Consider the following 22,546-nt stretch of genomic DNA (forward strand, 5'->3'; position numbering starts at 1 on the left):
AAACTCAATTGCACTCTTCTAAAATTTTTAAGAACAATAGGCCTATTCTCATCCAAAACAACTGTTCTCTAATTTCATTGTACAATTACATTAGAAACAGATTGGTTATGAGAATTTTTGAATACTTACAAAACTATGTTTTTGTAAGTTACTGGTACAAGTGTTGTGGACATGTAACTTATTTAATAACAAATCAGTGTTTGTGATTCACAAATTTCACTCTATATCAACACAAATAAAAGTGCACTTTCGAGAATTGTCAGAGGCTACCGTTGTCCACTGCATAATCTATGAGCAGTTTGTAGTAAATTTAGTTATTGTAGCAGATATTCAAATTAACATATTGTGTTACAGCTAATTTTCCCATAAAGAGGAATAGTCATATATATTATATGCATTTATTGTAAATTAAGTCTGTTTTTTAGTTTGCTAACAACTATAATTAACCTCAAAACACTTTGGAAACTAGTAATTTTTACCACAGGTTTTTGTGTTGTCTTAATAGAGATCTCATTTTGTGTTTTTGCTTCAATTCTTCTAGGGAATTACCAACCTTTTAGCTCAACAGGCTAAAAGATAGTCAGCGGGCTTTATTTAAAGTTATTTTTTCACTGCCTTGTAATACATTGCACCAGCCAAAATGCAGTCCAACTGTGAATGCTGTTCACGAACATGGGATGAGATGGATGATGTTCATAAGCAGTTGGAAGTTGCCCTCTCTACTGTCAAACAATTGGCAGCTGCTATGAATCAGTGTGTTGGAAGAGCTCCAGAGAGTAGCGACCTGTGGTACTAGTACGAGGTACTTCAAGTACTATCCTCTCCTGTGGATTCTGTCTCCTTTGCAGAAAGTATAGGATCTGCCATTACTCATCCACTTGACTGCACATGGCATGTCAGTGGTATATCTACACACCCTGTACAGGGTGGATGGGGGCCAGGAAGGACTCAGGATGTTGTACTGATCCCCCCAAAGAAACAAGTTTGAGATTCTTTCACTGAAACTGAGACTCAGAAAGTGGGACTCAGTTCATCTGTTTTGGGTAAACCTGTTTTGTCTGACATCAAGAGGAAGCAAACAATAAAGAGGTGGGGTCTATCAATCATCAGCAGTTCAAACATATGGCATAAAGGGGCAGGAGAGGATATCAGGTGCTTTCAGTGTGTATGCCTGGGGGTCTCATTCAACGTGTTGAAGAGGGTATTCCGGCAGCCATTGAGGGAACAGGGTGCAATCAACTGCAAATTGTGATGCATGTTGGAACAAATGATGCCTGTTGTCTGGGCTTGGGTAATTCCAGTGACTGGCAGAGAAGGTTGAGAAGACCAATCTCGCATGTGGAGTTTCGATGGGCTTACAATTTGCAGCATTATCAACAGCCCTATTTATCATGGTCCTCTGAGTGGAAGGACTGTTCCAGAGACTTTAACGGTTCTGTGACAAGCTAGGCAGTGACTTCCTGGACTTGCACCATAGCGTTGAGAACTGTAGGGTCCCACTAAATGCGTCAGGTGTGCACTACACATCAGAGGCTGCTATCCAGGTAGCTGATTGTGTGTGGGGTGCACACAAGGTATTTTTTTAGCTTATGTGATGCTCCACCCAAGCCAAATGACAATAGCTGTAGGAAAAACAGAAGTAACAGTGTAAGAGTGAAAGAAATGCCTCCTACAGATGAGAGTGTTAAAATCCTAATGATAAACTGCCAAAACATTCTAAACAAAGTGCCACAGTTTGATGCGCTCATGAAAAGCATTGAAGCTCACTTAATACTAGGTACGAAGGCTGATTGTAACCTGAAACAGAAAGCACTGAGATTTTTTGAGGAAAATTTAAGCATATATCGAAAAAATAGGCATATGGAAAATGGAGGTGGTGTATTTGTCACAGTAGACAAGAAACTAAAATCCACTGAGATAGAAATTGAAGCTGCATGTGAGTCTGTTTGAGTAAGACTCAGTACCAGGGGTGGGCATAAAATGATAATTGGATCCTTATACTACCCACAATACTCATTTCCTGATGTAACTAAAAACTTTAGAGAAAAATCTCGGTTCACTTGTACGTACATTCACCAACCAGACTGTAATCATCAGTGGAGACTTTAATCATCCAACAATTAATTGGGAAAATCACAGTTTTGTGAGTGGTGTATGTGATAGGACATCCTGTGAAAGATTACTAAATGCTTTCTCTGAAAATTACTTAGATAAGATAGTTAGGAACCCCACTCATGATGGAAATATATTGGATCTACCAGTAACAAACAGACTAGAACTCTTTAAGGAGTCCACATCCAAATTGGTATCAGTGACCATGACACGGGTGTGGCAACAGTGATTACCAAGGTACAATGAACAACTAAAACAGCCAGAAAGATATACATGTTCAGTAAATTAGATAAAAAAAAATCAGTAATATCATATCTCAATGAGCAACTTGAACTTTCAGCACAGGGCAGGAGCATGTGGAGGAACTATTGATTAAGTTTAAAAGAATAGTTGACTATGCACTGGACAGGTACACACCCAGTAGAACAGTTCAAAAGGGATGCAATCTTGATGGTATACAGTCACAATAAAGAAAAATCATGTGACAATATTCTGCTACAGTAGTCATTGAAGGCATCACACATTGCTCTCTTGACAGCCAAATGTGTTTCATTCAGCATCTCTTTATCGCCATCCCTACACTAAGTTTTACACCTACTATGCAGTATTCTCTGTTTCTTTAAATACTACTGAAGCAAAATATTGTCACACGATGTTTCAGAAAACTCAAAGAAATTCTGGTTGTATGTAAAGACTGTTAGTGGCACCAAAGTTAGTGTCCATCCCTAGTGAATGAGACAGGAACTCAAATTGAGGGTAGCAAAGCAAAAGCTGAAATGCTTAACTCTGTTTACAAATGTTCCTTTACAAAGGAAAATCCATGAGAATTCCACAATTTAATCCTCATACCACTGAAATTTAATAGTCACGGGTGACTGGAATTCGAGAGTAGGAAAAGGGAGAGAAGGAAACATAGTAGGTGAATATGGATTAGGGCTAAGAAATGAAAGAGGAAGCCGCCTGGTAGACTTTGGTTTATTGGTAGAATACTGAGGGAGTATGCAAAGAAATTGCTTACAAATCACTCGTATGACCAGTCCTAGAATGTTAATCAAGTGTGTGGAACCCATACCAAATAGGACTATCTGGGAATATTGAACAAATACAGAGAAGAGCAGCAAGAATAGTCACAGGTTTGTTTGATCCATGGGAGAGTGCCATAGAGAATGTAGAACATTAAATTTCATAACTGAGTAGGTAAATCAGAGAATTTCAAAAGGGAAATGGATAGGTTGAAGTCAGATACAGTGGGAATTAGGGGAGTGCACTGGCAGGAAGCTCTGGTCAGGTGAGTACAGGGTTACTAACACAAAATCAAACAAAAGTTGCAGGAATAGGTCTAATAATGAACAAGAAAATAGAAATCTAGGTAAGTTACTAAGTACAGCATAGTAACTGCATTGTCATAGCCAAAACAGGTATGAAGACAACACCCACCACAGTAGTACGAGTATATATGCCTACCAGCTCTGCAGATGATGAACAGACAAGAGAAATTATTGTTAGTTATGGAAGACAAAAGTTTTACTGTTACTAGGGACTGGAATTTAACAGCAGGAAAAGGAGGAGGAAGAAGAATAGCAGGACAATATGGACTTGGGGAAAGGAATGAAAGTGGATGGTCCCTGGCAGAATTTTTCACAGGGCAGAATTTAATCATTGCTAACACTTGGTTTAAGAATAATTAAAGAAGGTTATGTACATGGAGGAGACCTGGATAAAACAGAATATTTCAGAAAGATTATGTAACACTATGACAGTGCTTTCCAAACCCATATTTTAAGCTGCAAAACATTTCTATGGGCTGAAGTGGGCTCTGATCAGAAGTTATTGTTCGTAAACTGCAGATCACAACTGAAGGAATTGGAGGGAGGTTGAAAACTGAAGAGATGAGACTTGAGTAAATTGAAAGAAGCAGAAGTTGCTGAAAATTTCAAAGAGGACATTAGGTAATGATTGCCAAAACAGGGGGAAGGATTACAATAGAAGACAAATGGGTGTCTCTGAGAGATGAAATAAATAGGGCAGCAGAGGATCAAACAGGGAAATAGAAAAGATCTAGTAGAAATCCTTGGAAGATATTGAATTTAATTGACAAAAACAGAAAATATAAAAATGAAGCAGGCAAAGGGGAATACGGAGGTCTAAAAATGAGACTGACAGAAAATGTCAAAGAAGGAATGGTTAGAAGACATCCCCAAAGCTGCAGAACCTTGCAAGGCAGGCGAAAAATATATTTCACCTATAAGCAAAGAACGAAGAGGGAAAGGGCAGAAGGGGTGTACAAACAGGCTATACAAAGGAAATGAACTTTGAGATAATGTACTAGAAGGGCAAGGGGCAGTAAATGAAGATCAAATGAGAGATATGATGATGTAAGAAGAACTTGACAGAGCAGTGGAAAACCTAAGCTGAAACAAGGCTCTGGAGTAGGTGACATTCCTTCAAGATTACTGACATCCCTTTGAGGGCCAGCCCTGATAGAACTACTCCATCTGGTGTGAAAATACTCTCAGACTTCATGAAGAATGTAGTATTTCAGTTCCAAAGAATACAGGTGTTGATAGGTATGTACATTACTGAATTATCAGCCAAATAAATCATTGTGTCAAAATACTAACACAAGTTATTTACAAAAGTATGGAGATGTCTGTAGAATCCAATCTCAGGGAATATCAGTTTGGGTTCCAGTAGGAACATATGAGACAATACTGATCACATGACCTATCTTCAAAGGTAGGTTGAGGAAAGACAAACTAATGTCTATGGAATTTGTAGATTTAGAGAAAGCTTTTAACAAAGTTGACTGGAAAGGAATTTTTGAAATTATGAAGCTAGTATGGACAAAATACAGGGAGCAAAATGTTATCTGTAACTTGTACAGAAACCACCCTGCAGTTGTAAGAGACTAACAATATGAAAAGGAAGCTAAATTTGAGAAGGGAGGAAGACAAGTTTGTAGCCTATCTGCAACATAATTCTATTTGTACATTGAGCAAGCAGTAATTGAAACCAAGGAGTAATATGGAAAGATATTGACATACAGGGAGAAGAAACAAAAACTTCAAGGTTTACCAAAGACAGTGTAATTCTGTTAGAGACAGCAAATATTAGATTGGATTAGATGCACTTGTTGATCCACTGGTTCGTAGTGAGGAGATCCTCCAGGATGTAAAACTTGTCAAAAAACTAGAATACACAAACAGAAACAAATATAGTGGAACCTCGCATAACATGCATAATTCATTCCAGAATCTTCCTCGCAGAGCGAAACACTCATTAAACAAAACAATTTATCCCATATAAATTAATGTCCCAATGATGTATTCCATGCAGAAAGAGTTCTAAAACTCATGCCATTTATTCAGTAAAAATTATACATATAGTATTATGCACTTTATTATTCATAACACATAACTAATTCTTTTTACTAGGAAACTATCTATGGTCATTTGTTCCTTCCGATGCTTCAACACTTGGTGAAAATGTGATTCAGTATTATAATCAAATAAATTTGTAGCATGCATAAACACTGCTTTATTGGGCTGATGATTTTCAATGTACGATGCAACCGATTCCCGTGCTTTCAGCATTTCTCTTATTGCGCCAGTGGATTTCTGCTTTGCTGTTACCACCTCCTCCTCCTTCTCTGAACAACTCCTCTCCTCAACGTCCTGCTGTGAAACACACTGCAATTCAATAAGCTCTTCAGTGGTCATTTCTTGGCTGTGAGCTTCCAGAAGCTCATTGATATCATTGTTAACCACTTCCAGTCCCATGCTCTTGGCCAAAGATACAACCTCGTTGACTACAGGCTCCACAGATATTGACTCAAAAGCCTCAGAATCACATTCGACAATGCTCTCTGGCCAAAGCTTGTTCCAAGCAGAAGTGAGAGTTCTCTTGGTAACCCCTTCACATGCCTTTTCAATCATCTTGACACAGTCAACGATGTTGAAGTTATATTTCCAAAACTCTCTAAGAGATTGGTAGCTTTAGTCGACTCACAGCAATGATCAAAGAGTGCTTTAGTGTAGAGTTTCTTAAAGTCAGAAATAACCTGCTGGTACATAGACCAGAGTAATGGTGCATCTTTTTTCCAGAATAGAGCCATCTTGTCACAATTAAAAACCTGTTGCAGCAGATAACCCTCAGAATCTACGAGCATCTTGAAGTTGCTGATGAAGTTCTTTGCTGCCTTTGTGTCGGAGTTGGCTGCTTCACTGTGCCTCACAATGCTGTGGATGTTAGTTCTTCTCTTAAACTTCTCAACCTACCTGTAGCTTCCTTTAAACACTTGTTCGGCTGCTGATGTCTTTTTAATGAGATTGGCAAAAATCATTCTCACCTTCTCAAAAATGATGTTCTTGTTAATAGTGTTGCTTTTCATTTACCCACATAAGGGGCAACCTTTTGACATCTCTGAGAATATGAAATCGTTGTTTAGATACTCTTGTCACTCCCTTAGAAGCATCTATCTCCTTCATCTTGTTCTTATTCTTGAGGATAGTGGAAATACATAATGTCGACCAATTGTAAGTATGTGCTACATCAGCAACATTCACACCAGGTTCACGTTTTTAATGATTTTACATTTCATTTCTAAGGTCATTTTCTTTCTCTTATGGTCATCTTCTTATGGCTTTATCTTTGGGGACAGGTTATTAAAATTTGCACACAAAAAACACTTTGTAAACACAAGTTTAGAAAAATGTGCGATTACAAGCTGCACTAAGATGATTGCAAAAAGAGTGGTAAACCCAGACTGCAGTATGTACTAAAGACATTGTTCATATGAAATGTGTTTGTATCGTTGAATGTTTCCCTGCCACTAGCTACACTAAATCAATGTAAATCATTATCCAAAACATTGTTCGTCAAGCGAGTCATTTTTTTTTTTTTTTTTCAATTTCTTTTGGTCGTTTGCAAATTATGCATTATAGGAGGTGCACATTAAGCAGGGTTCCATAGCTAACACTTGATTCAAGAATCATAAAAGAAGGTTGCATACATGAAGAATCCTGTAGATAGTCAAAGGTTTCAGATAGATTATATAACAATAAGACACAGATTTAGGAACCAGGTTTTAAACTGTAAGACATTTCCAGGGGCAGATGTGGACTCTGACCACAATCTATTGGTTATGAACTGGAGATTAAAAATGAAGAAACTGCAAAAAGGTGGGAATTTAAGGAAATGGGACATGGATAAACTGAAAGAACCAGAGGTTGTACAGAGTTTCAGGGAGAGCATAAGGGAACAATTGACAGGAATGGGGGAAAGAAATACAGTAGAAGATGAATGGGTATCTTTGAGGGATGAAATAGTGAAGGTAGCAGAGGATCAAATAGGTAAAAAGACGAGGGCTAGTAGAAACCCTTGGGTAACAGAAGAAATATTGAATTTAACTGATGAAAGGATAAAATATAAAAATGCAGTAAATGAAGCAGGCAAAAAGGAATACAAACGTCTGAAAAATGAGACCTACAGAAGTGCAAAATGGCTAAGCAGGGATGGCTAGAGGACAAATGTAAGGATTTAGAGGCATATCTCACTAGGGGTAAGATAGATACTGCCTACAGGAAAATTAAAGAGACTTTTGGAGAAAACAGAACCACTTGTATGAATATCAAGAGCTCAGATGGAAACCCAGTTCTAAGCAAAGAAGAGAAAGAAGAAAGGTGGAATGAGTATATAGAGGGTCTGTACAAGGGCGATGTACTTGAGGACAATATTATGGAAATGGAAGAGGATGAAGATGAAGATAAAATGGGAGATATGATACTGCATGAAGAGTTTGACAGAGCACTGAAAGACCTAAGCCGAAACAAGGCCCCGGGAGTAGACAACATCCCATTAGAACTACTAACGGCCTTGGGAGAGCCAGCCCTGACAAAACTCTACCATCTGGTGAGCAAGATGTATGAAACAGGTGAAATACCCTCAGACTTCAAGAAGAATATAATAATTCCAATCCCAAAGAAAGCAGATGTGAAAATTACCAGACTATCAGTTTAATAAGCCATGGCTGCAAAATACCAACATGAATTCTTTAGAGACGAATGGAAAAACTGGTAGAAGCCAACCTTGGGGAAGATCAGTTTGGATTCCGTAGAAATGTTGGAACACGTGAGTCAATACTGACCATATGACTTATCTTAGAAGAAACATTAAGAAAAGGCAAACCTACGTTTCTAGCATTTGTAGACTTAGAGAAAGCTTTTGACAATGTTGATTGGAATACTCTCTTTCAAATACTGAAGGTGGCAGGGGTAAAATACAGGGAGCGAAAGGCTATTTACAATTTGTAGAGAAACCGGATGGTAGTTATAAGAGTCGAGGGTCATGAAAGGGAAGCAGTGGTTGGGAAGGGAGTGAGACAGGGTTGTATCCTATCCCCAATGTTATTCAATCTGTATATTGAGCAAGCAGTAAAGGAAACAAAAGAAAAATTCAGAGTAGGAATTAAACACCATGGAGAAGAAATAAAAACTTTGAGGTTCGCTGATGACATTGTAATTCTGTCAGAGACAGCAAAGGACCTGGAAGAGCAGCTGAACGGAATGGACAGTGTCTTGAAAGGAGGACATAAGATGAACATCAACAAAAGCAAAATGCGGATAATGGAATGTAGTCAAATTAAATCAGGTGATGCCGAATGTATTAGATTAGGAAATGAGATGCTTAAAGTAATAAATGAGTTTTTCTATTTGGGGAGCAAAATAACTGATGATGGTCGAAGTAGAGAGGATATAAAATGTAGACTGGCAATGACAAGGAAAGTGTTTCTGAAGAAGAAAAATTTGTTAACATCATGTATAGATTTAAGTATCAGGAAGTCGTTTCTGAAAGTATTTGTATGGAGTGTGGGCATGTATGGAATTGAAGCATGAACAATAAATAGTTCGGACAAGAAAAGAATAGAAGCTTTCAAAATGTGGTGCTACAGAAGAGTGCTGAAGATTAGAAGGGTAGATCACATAACTAATGAGGAGATGTCAAATAGAATTAGGCAGAAGAGAAATTTGTGGCACACCTTGACTAGAAGAAGGGATCGGTTGGTAGGACATGTTCTGAGGCATCAAGGGATCACCAATTTAGTATTGGAGGGCAGCGTGGATGGTAAAAATCGCAGAGGGAGACCAAGAGATGAATACACTAAGCAGATTCAGAAGGATGTAAGTTGCAGTAGGTACTGGGAGATGAAGAAGATTGCACATGATAGAGTAGCATGGAGATCTGCATCAAACCAGTCTCTGGACTGAAGATCACAATAACAACAACTAAATACCACAAACTGTCTTATGAAAAAGATATAGAACTCTCCATTGCTGAACTATCAAGGCAAAATACAGTTATTATTTGTGTGTACAGGTCACCAGATGGTGACAAAAATGTGTTTTACAATCACATGAAGGATCTCTTGGAAGAAATTCACTCTCCCTAGAAAATGTAATTATATTTGGTGACTTTAATACTGATTTCTGGAAATCCAATAAATTCAGAGAGGACATAAATTTACTACAATTGTTCAACATCAGTCCAACGGTAACTGAACGATCTCAAGAAACACCTACCTCTGCATCTATTATTGATCAGATCTTAAGAAATACATGCCAATATGCCTATAACACACAAGTTGTAAACATGGGTTTTAGTGATAACTATGCTCAAATTATTGCAATGAATGTTTCAGGACACCAAATTCCCAGTCAAGTACAACATACTGTAAGGAATTTCAGTATAAAAAATGTGGAATATTTTTGTTCTCTCCTAGAGGGTGAAGTTGGAAAGATGTATATGACTGTAATGAGACCAATGAGAAATATGGTAAGTTTATGGTTACAGTCAAATATTTTTTTTTGAAATGGCTTTTTCCAAGAAAACAACTATGTTGAACTCTACTCAAAAAACAAACAAGTGGATTACAAAAGGGATAAGGATATCATGTCAAAATTAAAGGAGATTGTATGAGTACTCCAAGCATAATACCAGTCCTAACTTTATTGCATATTTCAAAAGATACAAAAGAATACGAACATGAGTTACTTCAGAAGCAAAAAAACTACAAAATGACAAAATATTGTGTGATTCCAAGAATAAAACTAAAGCAACCTGGCAAACTGTAAGGAAAGAAATGGGTGCCAGGCCAGTTAATCACAGTAATATAGAGCTGATTATGAATAAAAATAAACTAACTGACCCCAAACATGTTGCTAGTGCTTTCAACAATTGTTTCTCAAATATAGCATAGCAGTTAATAAATACACACTATGACAAACAGCCAACCACTCACTCAGATCAAGAAATTCATTCAAACACATTATTCCTGTATCCAGCGACACCTGAGGAACTGTCAAGACTCCTAAAAGAATTGCCTAATAAATATTCAGTGGGTGTTGATGAGATACCAGATGCTATCAAAGCTAGTGCAACATTTATTGTGGAACCACTAACAGACATAGTAAATTGATCTTTTGAGAATGGTGTATTTCCTAATAATCTAAAAACTGCAAAAGTAACACCTCTGCATAAGAAGGGTGCAAAAAGTGATATTGCTAACTATAGTCCAGTTTCAGTTTTGTCAGGCTTCAGCAAAACTATGGAAAAAATGTACCTTGGAAGATTAAAAGTTTTCTTAAATAAAGAGAGGCTGATAAGTGGAGCTGGAAAGTCAACTCAATCAGCAATTTTTGCCTTCTTAAATGAAGTATTAAAGGCAGTGGATGATAAACAACATGTATCTGGGATATTTCTGGATCTAAATAAAGCCTTTGATGTAACTGATCATGGCATTTTCTTGTGTAAATTAAGTAATTACGGTATTAGAGGCCAGTCTGAAAAGTGGATCCACTTGTACCTCAGTAATCATCAGCAGATTACAGAAATAAAACACAAAGATAGTGAAACAAAAAATTTCTAGTTTTTACAGTGATGAGCAGAAAATCAAGTATGGAGTCTCACAATGGTCAGTTCTAGGACCTGTCCTATTTCCGCTGTATGTACGTGACTTGGCTAGTAAAATACATGATGGAACCACTGTACTGTTTGTAGATGACACTAATATTCCAATTAAATCACAGAATGAGGAAAATCTGCACGAGGCTGCAGTATCAGTTATGCGTACCTTAACACACTGGTTCAAGACCAATAGGCTCATCGTAAGTCCTGAAAAAACTGTGGTAGTTAACTTTCATACCACACAAAATCTCCATCCTGCAAACCTTGTTTTCACTATCGAAGGAAAAAATGTGTTGAAGGTCAGTCATACAAAATTTCTAGGTGTACATGTTCAGGCAGATATGAAGTGGGAGGTACACATAAACAATTTAAATAAGAGACTGAATTCACTAGCATATGCTGTTAGGATCCTCACTCAAAATAAGAGCTGCTCATCAGAGCTGACAATACATCATTGCAGTATACAGAGTATAATATAATGATCAACAGGAAGAAAACTGTGTATACAAAACTTGAAACAAACAGAACTAACAGTTCAGACAAATTTATTTTGAGTAGTGGGGATGCAGAATCAGAAGAAGTGGACTGTAACAGGTTTCTGGAAATAGATGTGGACAAATTTCTAACATGGGAAAATCACATTGATAAGATGTGTTCAAAAATAAGTACAAATGCATTCTTAATGAAAAGAATGTGCTATACAGTGAACATAGAAACCTTTCTAAAAATGTACTATGGATTTATCTTCTCGCACATACTGAACTTATACCAATATGGGGAGGAGCAGCAGATGTACACATTCAAAGAATCTTAATACTTTAAAAGAAATCCATCAGATGCACAGGTAAACTAACAACACGGGAATCCCACAAAAACAAATTCAAAGAATTAAAAATATTGACTGTGTCAAGTTTGTACATATTTGAGACAATACCTCTTTTAATGGTAAACTGCACAGCACCTCTAAACTGAGATTTACATAACCGCTACATAAGAATAGAGATAACTACCACATCTGAAGCAAAAGATCGAAAATCACAGATAGCGACCCTAAAAATGCAGGAAGCTTATTTTACAACAGACTGCCACTTAGCATAATGAGCATAAAGAAAGTGAACACCTTCAAATGAGAACTGAAAGAACATCTCATTTCTGAATGTTGATATAACGTGAAGAAGTACTTGCAGGCAAATCAGTGGGACATATGTAAAGTTGTAAATGGAGTAAAACATTTTCTTTGTCATGTGGAAACAAATTTCCTGAAATAAGGAAATGGAAGGCAAAGTATACTGCAGAAAATATAGAAGAAAACATGCAGACATGCAGACTAAGTGTATTAGTGCAAATATGATTTAAATGATTTTTTCACTACCTGTACATGTATAAATATTTTCTGCGGTGTGGTAAACAATATATAACTTTGTAGACTTTACTTAAGTATGCAAAACTGTTGCATAAATTACTGTTGGCTATTAGTATATTTTAGCATTGTGTATTAATATTGATTATCTTTAAAATATTATTACAAAAAATTGTTTTTATATGTCAATGACAAATTTCTACGAAATCTGTTTTATTCTATATAAAACTGTAAACATGACACATCTAGGATCATTGTGAAACACAATCTAGGCACCAAAAATTAACTAAACCGTACATTTTCATCATTAAAAGTGACTCATTTTTCTATACTATGGATGAGTTGGAATACACCCTGAGTGAGAAGCTCCACACTTTGGCAGCTGCTGACCATTTCCATGTTTCTTCTTACCTCATTGTCATCCTGGAAATGTCTGTCATATCACTGATTCTTAATGGAAGAAACAGGAAGAAGTCACAGGGCATCAGGCCAGGTCTACATCTACATCTACATCTACATCCATACTCCGCAAGCCATCTGACGGTGTGTGGTGGAGGGTACCCTGAGTACCTCTATCGGTTCTCCCTTCTACTCCAGTCTTGTATTGTTTGTGGAAAGAAGGATTGTCGGTATGCTTCTGTGTGGGCTCTAATCTCTCTGATTTTATCCTCATGGTCTCCTTGCGAGATATACGCAGGAAGGAGCAATATACTGCTTGACTCTTCGGTGAAGGTATGGTCTCGAAACTTCAACAAAAGCCCATACCGAGCTAATGAGCGTCTCTCCTGCAGAGTCTTCCACTGGATTTTATCTATCATCTCCGTAACGCTTTTGCAATTACTAAACGATCCTGTAACGAAGCGCGCTGCTCTCCATTGGATCTTCTATATCTCTTCTATCAACCCTATCTGGTATGGATCCCACACTGCTGAGCAGTATTCAAGCAGTGGGCAAACAAGCGTACTGTAACCTACTTCTTTTGTTTTCGGATTGCATTTCCTTAGGATTCTTCCAATGAATCTCAGTCTGGCATCTGCTTTACCGACGATCAACTTTATATGATCATTCCATTTTAAATCACTCCTAATGCGTACTCCCAGATAACTTATGGATTTAACTGCTTCCAGTTGCTGACCTGCTATTTTGTAGCTAAATGATAAGGGATCTATCTTTCTATGTATTCACAGCACATTACACTTGTCTACATTGAGATTCAATTGCCATTCCCTGCACCATGCGTCAATTCGCTGCAGATCCTCCTGCATTTCAGTACAATTGTCCATTGTTACAACCTCTCGATACACCACAGCATCATCTGCAAAAAGCCTCAGTGAACTTCTGATGTCATCCACAAGGTCATTTATGTATATTGTGAATAGCAACGGTCCTATGACACTCCCCTGTGGCACACCTGAAATGACTCTTACTTCCGAAGACTTGTCCCCGTTGAGAATCACATGCGGCATTCTGTTATCTAGGAACTCTTCAATCCAATCACAAAATTGGTCTGATAGTCCATATGCTCTTACTTTGTTCACTAAACGACTGTGGGGAACCATATCGAATGCCTTGCAGAAGTCAAGAAACACGGCATCTACCTGTGAACCCGTGTCTATGGCCCTCTGAGTCTCGTGGACGTGTTGGAAGATTTTGGCAGCTGCTTCCATTATGCACCATTTTTGTTGGAATATAAACAAGTGCAATACACATTTAGCAGGGCATTATGACACATCAAAAATCTCATAAATTATGTTTCTCAATAACCCATTAGAAAAATACGTCTTCTGCATGATTTATGAGGCAAAAATGAAATTTCCTTGAAGCACCTGGACTTCCACTTGAACAGCAATCCCAGATCTTTCCTCTGAGATGAGCAGTCTGAAGTGTTTCGTGTTATTATTATTTTTCTCTAATTCCTACTCTTATAACTGATAATGTAATGATGTGTCATTATAGAAAATGACTAATATGTAAAAACCAATCTGTGATAAGCATATTTGATAAACATTCAAAGATTGCATTTCATACATTGAAACTTCCAGAAATTGTAAAGGTAGTTAATGAAAAGTCACTGGGACTAAATGAAGGTGCACCATTGTTTTATCTTCCGCCTCTGAAGTCACTTTTTTGGTGAACCTCTCAAGCTGAGCATATGTAAGGTGTGTAAGCAAATACTGTTTGCTGGATAAATTTTGTTTGCATCTATATATTTTGACAATTCCATCATTAATCGAAGACACTAACATGTCTCCTTACTATTTATTTATTGTAATTTATGTAGGTTTAAGGAAAAAGCAGGCAAAGTTGGTGTCATATTTTGTAGCACTATTTTCATACATGGCAACTAACTCATAATGAATGTCCTTGAAAGCTTTCTTACTTTCAGAAGCAGGAAAGAAATCAACATCTAGGCTTTTACCACATCAAGAGGGTGCATTAGCTTGGATTTTGTACTCTGTTTTTGTGGGATATCATGGAAAATTTAAACAGTGAATATTACAGGATCACATGATTTGCTCTTGAGCAGATGACATAAAGTAGTTGTTTACTGCTGCCTGCAACTTCATGAATATTCCACAAATTTCACCAGGAAAACTGCTCAAAATTTCCAGATGAATGCCACCACTAACTGTTAGTGTTGGGACAGTCTTCTTCTGGGAACCACATCAGGAACTCATGCTTACGGTAGGTAGTGCAAAAGGGCCTTTTACCAGGAACAAAAGTGAAGACATCAATGCATGCACAGGATAGCAAGTGCTGTTGCTATTGTGGCATTATAACTGATACCCAAACTTTAATTGATTGCTGTGTGACTCTTCTGTTGGACCAAGGTGTGCTCACAATAAAGAGTCTAGCCCTACTGATCATAGTATGATTGTAGAAATCACTGGGTTCAAGAATGTGCTAAATTGTAATGCAAATAAAGAAATATAATGGGATTCAAGAAACATATCATAGTATACAGGTAAGATAACAACAGCAATACCAAGTATGAAAGGTAGAAATATTTGTGAAACATGTTTCAGGCTTGGCCTCAGTGACTAATTGTTGGTCTGTCATTAAGGGATTAAGTTGTCATGAATTCTTCTGCTGTAACTGAAATAATTTAGCTGTTCTTTACTTTAATTCTATACTGCTGTGTCTTTATGTGTTGGTTATACTTCTGATCCATCTATTCCTCCACTGCTATTAAAGAATTGTTACACCACATTTCTGACCTCTACCAAACAACTTCTGAGATGGCATGAGCATTAATAATATGCAGCACTACAGCTAGACATTCTGCAACAAATCTCATCAAGAAAGCTTTGGATGATGCAGGTTTATCCATGCATGTCCTGATGCTGCTGAAGTGTTGAAGAGAGAAGGATGTCATACACTGACTGGGACACATTCATCCAAGAGTAATATAACAAGAGCTTCTTTGTGTTCACTCATGCTGGATCCTGATATTGTTATCTTACCCACGGACAAGGACAATGCTACAGTTGTGCTGAGAAAGCAGGATTACATTCTAAAGATGTAGTATTTACTGTCTGATCCATTGCAGGCTCAGTGCTGACCCAATGAAAAAGCTTGAGAGGATGACCAACAACGTTCTAAAGAAAAATTTCTTCTTGCAAGGGACTATAGGAGTTTTAACTCTTATTGTGCCATGATCCACTGATTATAAGGCCTTCTGAAGATTCACAAGGAAGGGGTTCCTCTTAGGCCTATTTTCAGTAACAATGTTGCTCTGACATAACATGTAGTAAAATATCTTGCTACTGTGTTAAGCCCACTAGCAGATCAGTGTGTGAACCACATTAAGAACTTGTTTGAATGATTTTGATATTTTAGTTAGTTTTGATATGGTCTCTCATCATTTGTGTTCTTTGACTGACTTGTTATAGTTAATTGACAAGGGTATTCACTTCATGGTGATGACTAAAAGGATAGCTGCCTGCCCTTCTTTGATGTGTATGTCAAGAAGAAGACTGATGGTATGTTGGGCAACGCCCTTTGTAAGATGTCAACTCACATTGATTTCTATCTTCAGGATAATAGTTGATGCCATCTGGCTCAGAGTGAAGGAGGACTTTGTACCTTGGTTGATAGGGCCCATGTCATGTCAGATGCCAAAAGCATGTCAGCTTAAGTCACCTTTTCTCACAATGGTTAGAGAGAGAGAGAGAGGGAGGGAGGGAGGGAGGGAGGCAGATCAGATACACGTTGCACTGTCAACCAAGCAATGAATCAGGTGAGTTAAAAAATAATGAGGTGTCACCAAAGTCTATGGCGTGTCTGTCTTACGTTCCAGAATTTCCAACACTATTGGATTATTGGATGCATTCTGTGGAAACATGATGTGAAATGTATGTTTTGACCACTAACCAAGATTAGGGACCTTTAGGGTCTGTAAAGGATGATTGATGTTGGTTTATATTAGGTGGATGTCTAACATATCACTTGCAGTTGTATAATGTCATACATTGGTTACACCACCAGGGCAATGGAGGCCCATGTATTGGGCATGAGTGTGTCACATTCTTACAAGAGCAGAGTAAATCTAGTATTGCAGAAGACTGCCTTAGTACTGGTCATCCTGTGGAATATAACAGGTGGAGGTTCTGGTGTCCATTGTCAGCCACTGAGATATTGATTTTAAGAAAGCAGTTGAGATGACATAAGCAAGTGATCTTATGGTGATGGTGGGTTTTGCTTAAATGCAACTTGGAATTCTGCTCTCTCCCTTGTGAAACAACAGCAGCACAGAGTTAATGCTACCTCATACCTCGCCCATTGGTAATTCATTTTCAGTATAAACTCTGATATTTATCACTGGTTATATGAAGGCAGTATTGTTTACAGTGTGTGTGCACATGAGGGGTCCCTCAGCATATGCCCCACATGAAGGTTTTAAATTTCCTTGCATGGCCTTCTCTCACTGGATTTATATCTCGAAAATGACAGTGCATGTAGCTGTCAAAATATCAACAGTTGTCAAAGACATTACCTGGCTGCATCCCTGTAAGTTGTTTGAACATTTTATATACTAGGAGAGACTCAAGTATCACAATAACATATCTATTCTCTTCACAAAAAATACATTAACTCATTTACAATTACGATTTCTTGGTTCAATATACAGTGCCTGACAAAAAAGTGAACCATCCAGAAGACATAAACATATGTCAGTATAAATTTCTAAATGTATGCACCATGGGCAGGTATGTAAATGATACAGCTGTAATTCTATGTGAGAGGTATAACAGCCACCAGACTGCATTAGCATTGTTACCAAGCCCCTTCTGGGCGTGAACAGAGTCAGATATTGAGTGAGCACTGAGAAGGACACAGAGGTGCCATGTACTAGTCTGAGACAGTGTTATCAGCACCTGACAGAGTCTGAAGGGGCCTCATTGTGAGTTTCCATTTAGTCAGATGGTTGAACTGTGCAATATCCAGTTTTATGGGGCCTTCAGATGTAGTAGTGGTCCAATGTTTGAATGCATAAAAATGTGAGTGTAGGTATACCTGTCATCAAGGTTCTGGTCGACCATGGCTGACCACCACAACAGAGGATCACTATACTGTGCACCAAGCACATTGCAACCCATTCATATCTGTGCCTGCCATCTGGGAACACCCTACAACATTCTGCATCATCCCTCACTATTGTCACAGACAGTCACTGCCTGGACTATGCAATTAATGTCCCATATGTAGGCTGCTGTTAACACCACAACACAGATGACTTCATCTGAAGTGGTACTGTGACCAGGAAGCATGGATTTCTGATGAGTAGCATTGATTGTGTTCAGTGGTAAATTGCGGTTCTGCACTATGTGGATGACTATCATTATCGAGTACAGTGGAAACCCAGGAGGTTCCATTCTGGAAAAGAACATTGGTGTTACTCCTGCCATCATGTTGTGGGGAGCTATTGGGCATGACTTCAGGTCACAAGTGGTAATGACTAAGCAAACTCTGATGGTACAAGGTACATCACTGACATCCTACATCTTCCTCCATTGCCTCTCATGTGACAGTATTGTGGTGCCATGTTTAAGCAGGGCAGTGCTCATCCACACAAGCCATGCGTATCTACAAAAAGTCTGCTTGATACTGAGATAATCCCATGGCCAGCAAGATCCCTGGGTCTGCCCACAGAAGAACATGTACTGGACCAACTCACACATCAGTTTTGCCACAGTGCTAGTTTTCATGACCAGTGGTAACCGTTGTGGGCCAGGTTGACTCGGGAGAGGATACAATCACTTTATGACATGCTCCCCAAACGAATCAGTGCATGAGTCCAGGCCAAAGTGGTGTGCAATGTCTGACTGATAAATGGGGTGATACTGCTATGTTTTTTTTAAGCTGACTAGATTTTCTAATCGCTGAAATAACATTACTTTCCTTCTCAGCCTGTGAAGTTTCGTTTTGTTTCCTCCTCCTGTTCTGAGCGCTTCACTGTTATCATGCAGTGTATCATGTCCCAATTCAGAAGCAAACACAGAAAGAACGACAAAGATTATTTTAACATGTTTTTCTTAACAAGATTCAATTATTTCTCCCTACAATTTGGAATTCAGCACACCTCCAAGTCAGGCTGTTGATCACCACAACTTTTGTTCCTGGGTCCCTGCAATCACCGTACCATGTTGAAGGTGCACATTGTCCCTCAACAGACCTCACCACATGCAAATAAACATAACAACCTTGCACAATATCTTCACTTTCACTTACAACTTCTTATTTTATAATTTTCCATTTTGAGTATCATTCACTGGTAAGAAGCTCTAGGGATACACATCTCTGCTCTGGAGTGTTATGTATCACCACATGTTACATGTTACCACATCAAAAGAGAGAGAGAGAGAGAGAGAGAGAGAGAGAGAGAGAGAGAGAGAGAAAGAGCACAGATGTGGCAATGTCAAAGAAGATACGAAAATTTTACACATGATGTATTATAAAATTAAATGCCAAAATAGAACAACCTGGCACAGGGTTGTGATGGCTGCAGTGAAGAGCTTTTGTAGCTTGTGAAGCTTGCTAATAGTAACAACAATCTTCAGCATGCTTACCTGCAAACCTTCTAGCAGTTGCTGGAAATGTGGCATTGCAGGGACACCCGCTCTTGAACTTCCTGAACTTGCAGATGACAGTTGTGGACTGTGATCCTCCAGTGAGCCAGGTGAACTAGTTGGTGCACTGAACTCGCCCAACTGTGCACAAATGAAAATATGTGTTGTTCATAGTATAGCACAAGAAAAACTAACATGACAAATGATATGATTAAATTCAGTCAAACAGTGTGCTCTAAATACCCACAAGAAAAGAAAATTACATGCAACATAAATTATGAATAATTTTAATTCAGTTTGTTAATACTAAGCATGTGTTACTATTTATAACAGGTTAAAATAGCTGATAATAGTAAAAATATAAATTTTAATTATCAATATATAAAATTTCCTCGGGAATCTGATTTTCCCATATCATCAAAAACTTTTATTATTGGTTCCTTCAGTGAACACTCTGGGAAAAGTGTGTTCAGGGTTTATGCGAAGTGATATTCTCTTCATATGATCATACCAGTACAATCACAGGGTCCTCTGCAAGCTACAACCCTAGACATTGTCTTCATTTCACCTCTTTATGTGTTTTGCACACAATAGTATGTGAGCTCCATTTCAGTTAGATGGATGTAGCTTTTGTTTGGCACAAGGGGATAATGCTTGGCCGACTAAAAGCAACCCATAAATTTATGTGTGCTCTTCAGATGATACTAAATGCTAAGCACTTAGGGAGGTAGTTCACTAAGTAATAACTAAATCTGAGTTGGACTAATCTAGCAATTCAGAGCTGGGGGCTGGTCAATGCTTCCTGTCCACAACACTCTTAGTTTGCCCCAGTCATTACCATCCTCAGCAACTTTAAAAAAAGTAAACAACAAAACATGTGTACTCTGTTACATTTAGAAAGAATATTTTATTTTCCTATGCAGATTAATGGTTGCAAAAATGTAGATGACAAAAACATTCATCATTTATGAGTGGTTACATAGTGAAATCTATGAAATTGGATTTGAGCAGCTATGTGATGCTGATATAGTGAACAAAGTGTGTTTGGTAGAGGAGGTGAACACAGATGACATGATCAGGGAACCCATTACCATGCACACCAACTTACTGAAATATGTTGATCTGTCAGTAAAATAAATATAGCAAAATTCATTTGACTGTAACAATGGTTTGATTTTCTGGCAAATGAAAACCACTGTCAGGATACAAGTGAATGAAAAACAGAAACAGAAGAAAATGAAAGTTTGTTTCCCAAAAGTGAACTGACAGCAAGTGAAATGAAATATAGTGTATTTCAAGTGTAATTTTGTAAATAAGTTGTAACTTTCTGCCAAATAATACAGTGAGCTTTCAAATGTGAGAAGTGACATGTTTTGTAATTACTGTTAATGACAGATTCTGGTAAAAATTATGTGTATTTTAGATTATCCATGGTTTTCAGTTATCTGTGCAATCTCAGATCTGCATTAACCCAGATAACTGTGTGAGCTTGCTGTGGCAGGAATCTTGCCTTAACTGCACAGTCACAAGGAATTACAAAGAAAAACTTCAACCTCAAAGGATGCTTTTCTGCAATAGGGTGGGTAGCTGCTGAGATATAAGAAGTCACCATTAAAAACTCAGTGGCACCTTCTACACTCCTGTTACATTAAGCTTGCTCTGATATGGATAACTCTGTCTGAGATACTTGTATTTTCTGTTTCTCAAGGGAACATCAGGTATTAAGTAGGAATTGCAATTCTGAATCTTTGTGCACCAAATTATGAATAATTGAGGAAGTCAGATCTTTCTCTGATGTAGGTAACATGAATAGCTCAAGCCTAAGAAACTGCCTGCACAGACCAGAGTTTGTTTATGACGGTAGAAGGTGTCCCAGCATCAGCTCTCTGGCATTGGTAGTGTGGGATGCCACACAACCTCTAGTGGGGCATTCACCTGCTCTGCCACCCGGATGATCCCATACACAACCACACCAGTGGCAATGTAAAACATCAGCGGCACTGCCGGAATGATCAGCAGCACTGCCATTACTTGGCTGTAAACATTGCTTCCTGAAGGAAGAGTAAATGTAGCACATACCCACAGTGGTACACGAGACGTCAATGCTGTGGAAAAAGGGACACCTAACAAGGTATATGTTTCAGCACTATTACAGTAAATATGCCCCAGCCTATGGGAGTGAACCAAGTGAGTGATAAACCTATGAAAGTGCTGATTTCTCTGAATGAAGCCCAGAAAATGAACATAGATACAGTCATAGGCAGTCGGCAGTCACTCTGTGAGGTCACTACTGGATACTGGTGCTTCTGAGTCCTTGCTGAACCAACCCTCACTGCATTTGCAAGCAGCTGAGACAAATCACTGGCTGATGCCATCAGTTGCCATTGCTAGGAATGTCTTCTGTTTTACTCCCTAACAATCAAGTCACTCATCCAGTAAATTTTCTTGTGGTAGCTGACCTCAAGTAGACAATGTTTTTGGGATAGACTCCTTCCACATGCTTGGATTTACAGTTCATGAAACCATACTCACCATTCAAACTGAAGGGTCTTGTGCCATCCCTCTCTGTAACACATAAGTTCAGTACTTTATGTTTGACCTCTGCTTAAGACAGTATTACTACTCAGGGCACATATTGGCTGAAAGCACCGATGATGGCTGTTAATCAGTTGAAATTGATTTGCAAAAGTGAATAAATAAAACATGATTTTGCGACTGGTTGCTGCATATTTGGTAATTTTTTGATTATAATACTGGCATCAACAAAGGGAACCACAGGTTGTCCATAGTTAAAGTTTCAAAACTCTATAGAAAGAGAACCACTGGCTCAGAATAAAGTCAAATCTGAACAGCATATTACTGATGCTGGAAGAAATGACATGGGGGGAAAAAGGACCACCAACAGATGAAACTGTAAGTGTCATAATATGCACTTCATCAACAGACGTGTGACACACAACCCTTTCTCAGTCCGTGTCCGAGACGCACAACATGACTGTCTCCATGATGGATTGTGCACTACTGGTAGCACTCTTTTAAAAAA

At 38.2% G+C, this 22,546-nt stretch overlaps 1 protein-coding gene across 1 annotated transcript in view; it reads right to left on the bottom strand.

The window, feature by feature from the left end:
• Positions 1-22,546, bottom strand: part of LOC126262791 (protein madd-4-like) — a 362,890-nt gene that overhangs the window by 110,623 nt on the left and 229,721 nt on the right. The window contains exon 13 of the mRNA XM_049959614.1: positions 19,504-19,644. Coding sequence (XP_049815571.1) covers positions 19,504-19,644 — 141 coding nt within the window. The remainder of the gene's footprint in view (positions 1-19,503; positions 19,645-22,546) is intronic.

The sequence above is a fragment of the Schistocerca nitens genome, chromosome 6, assembly GCF_023898315.1.
Source record: "Schistocerca nitens isolate TAMUIC-IGC-003100 chromosome 6, iqSchNite1.1, whole genome shotgun sequence".
Lineage (NCBI taxonomy): Eukaryota > Metazoa > Arthropoda > Insecta > Orthoptera > Acrididae > Schistocerca > Schistocerca nitens.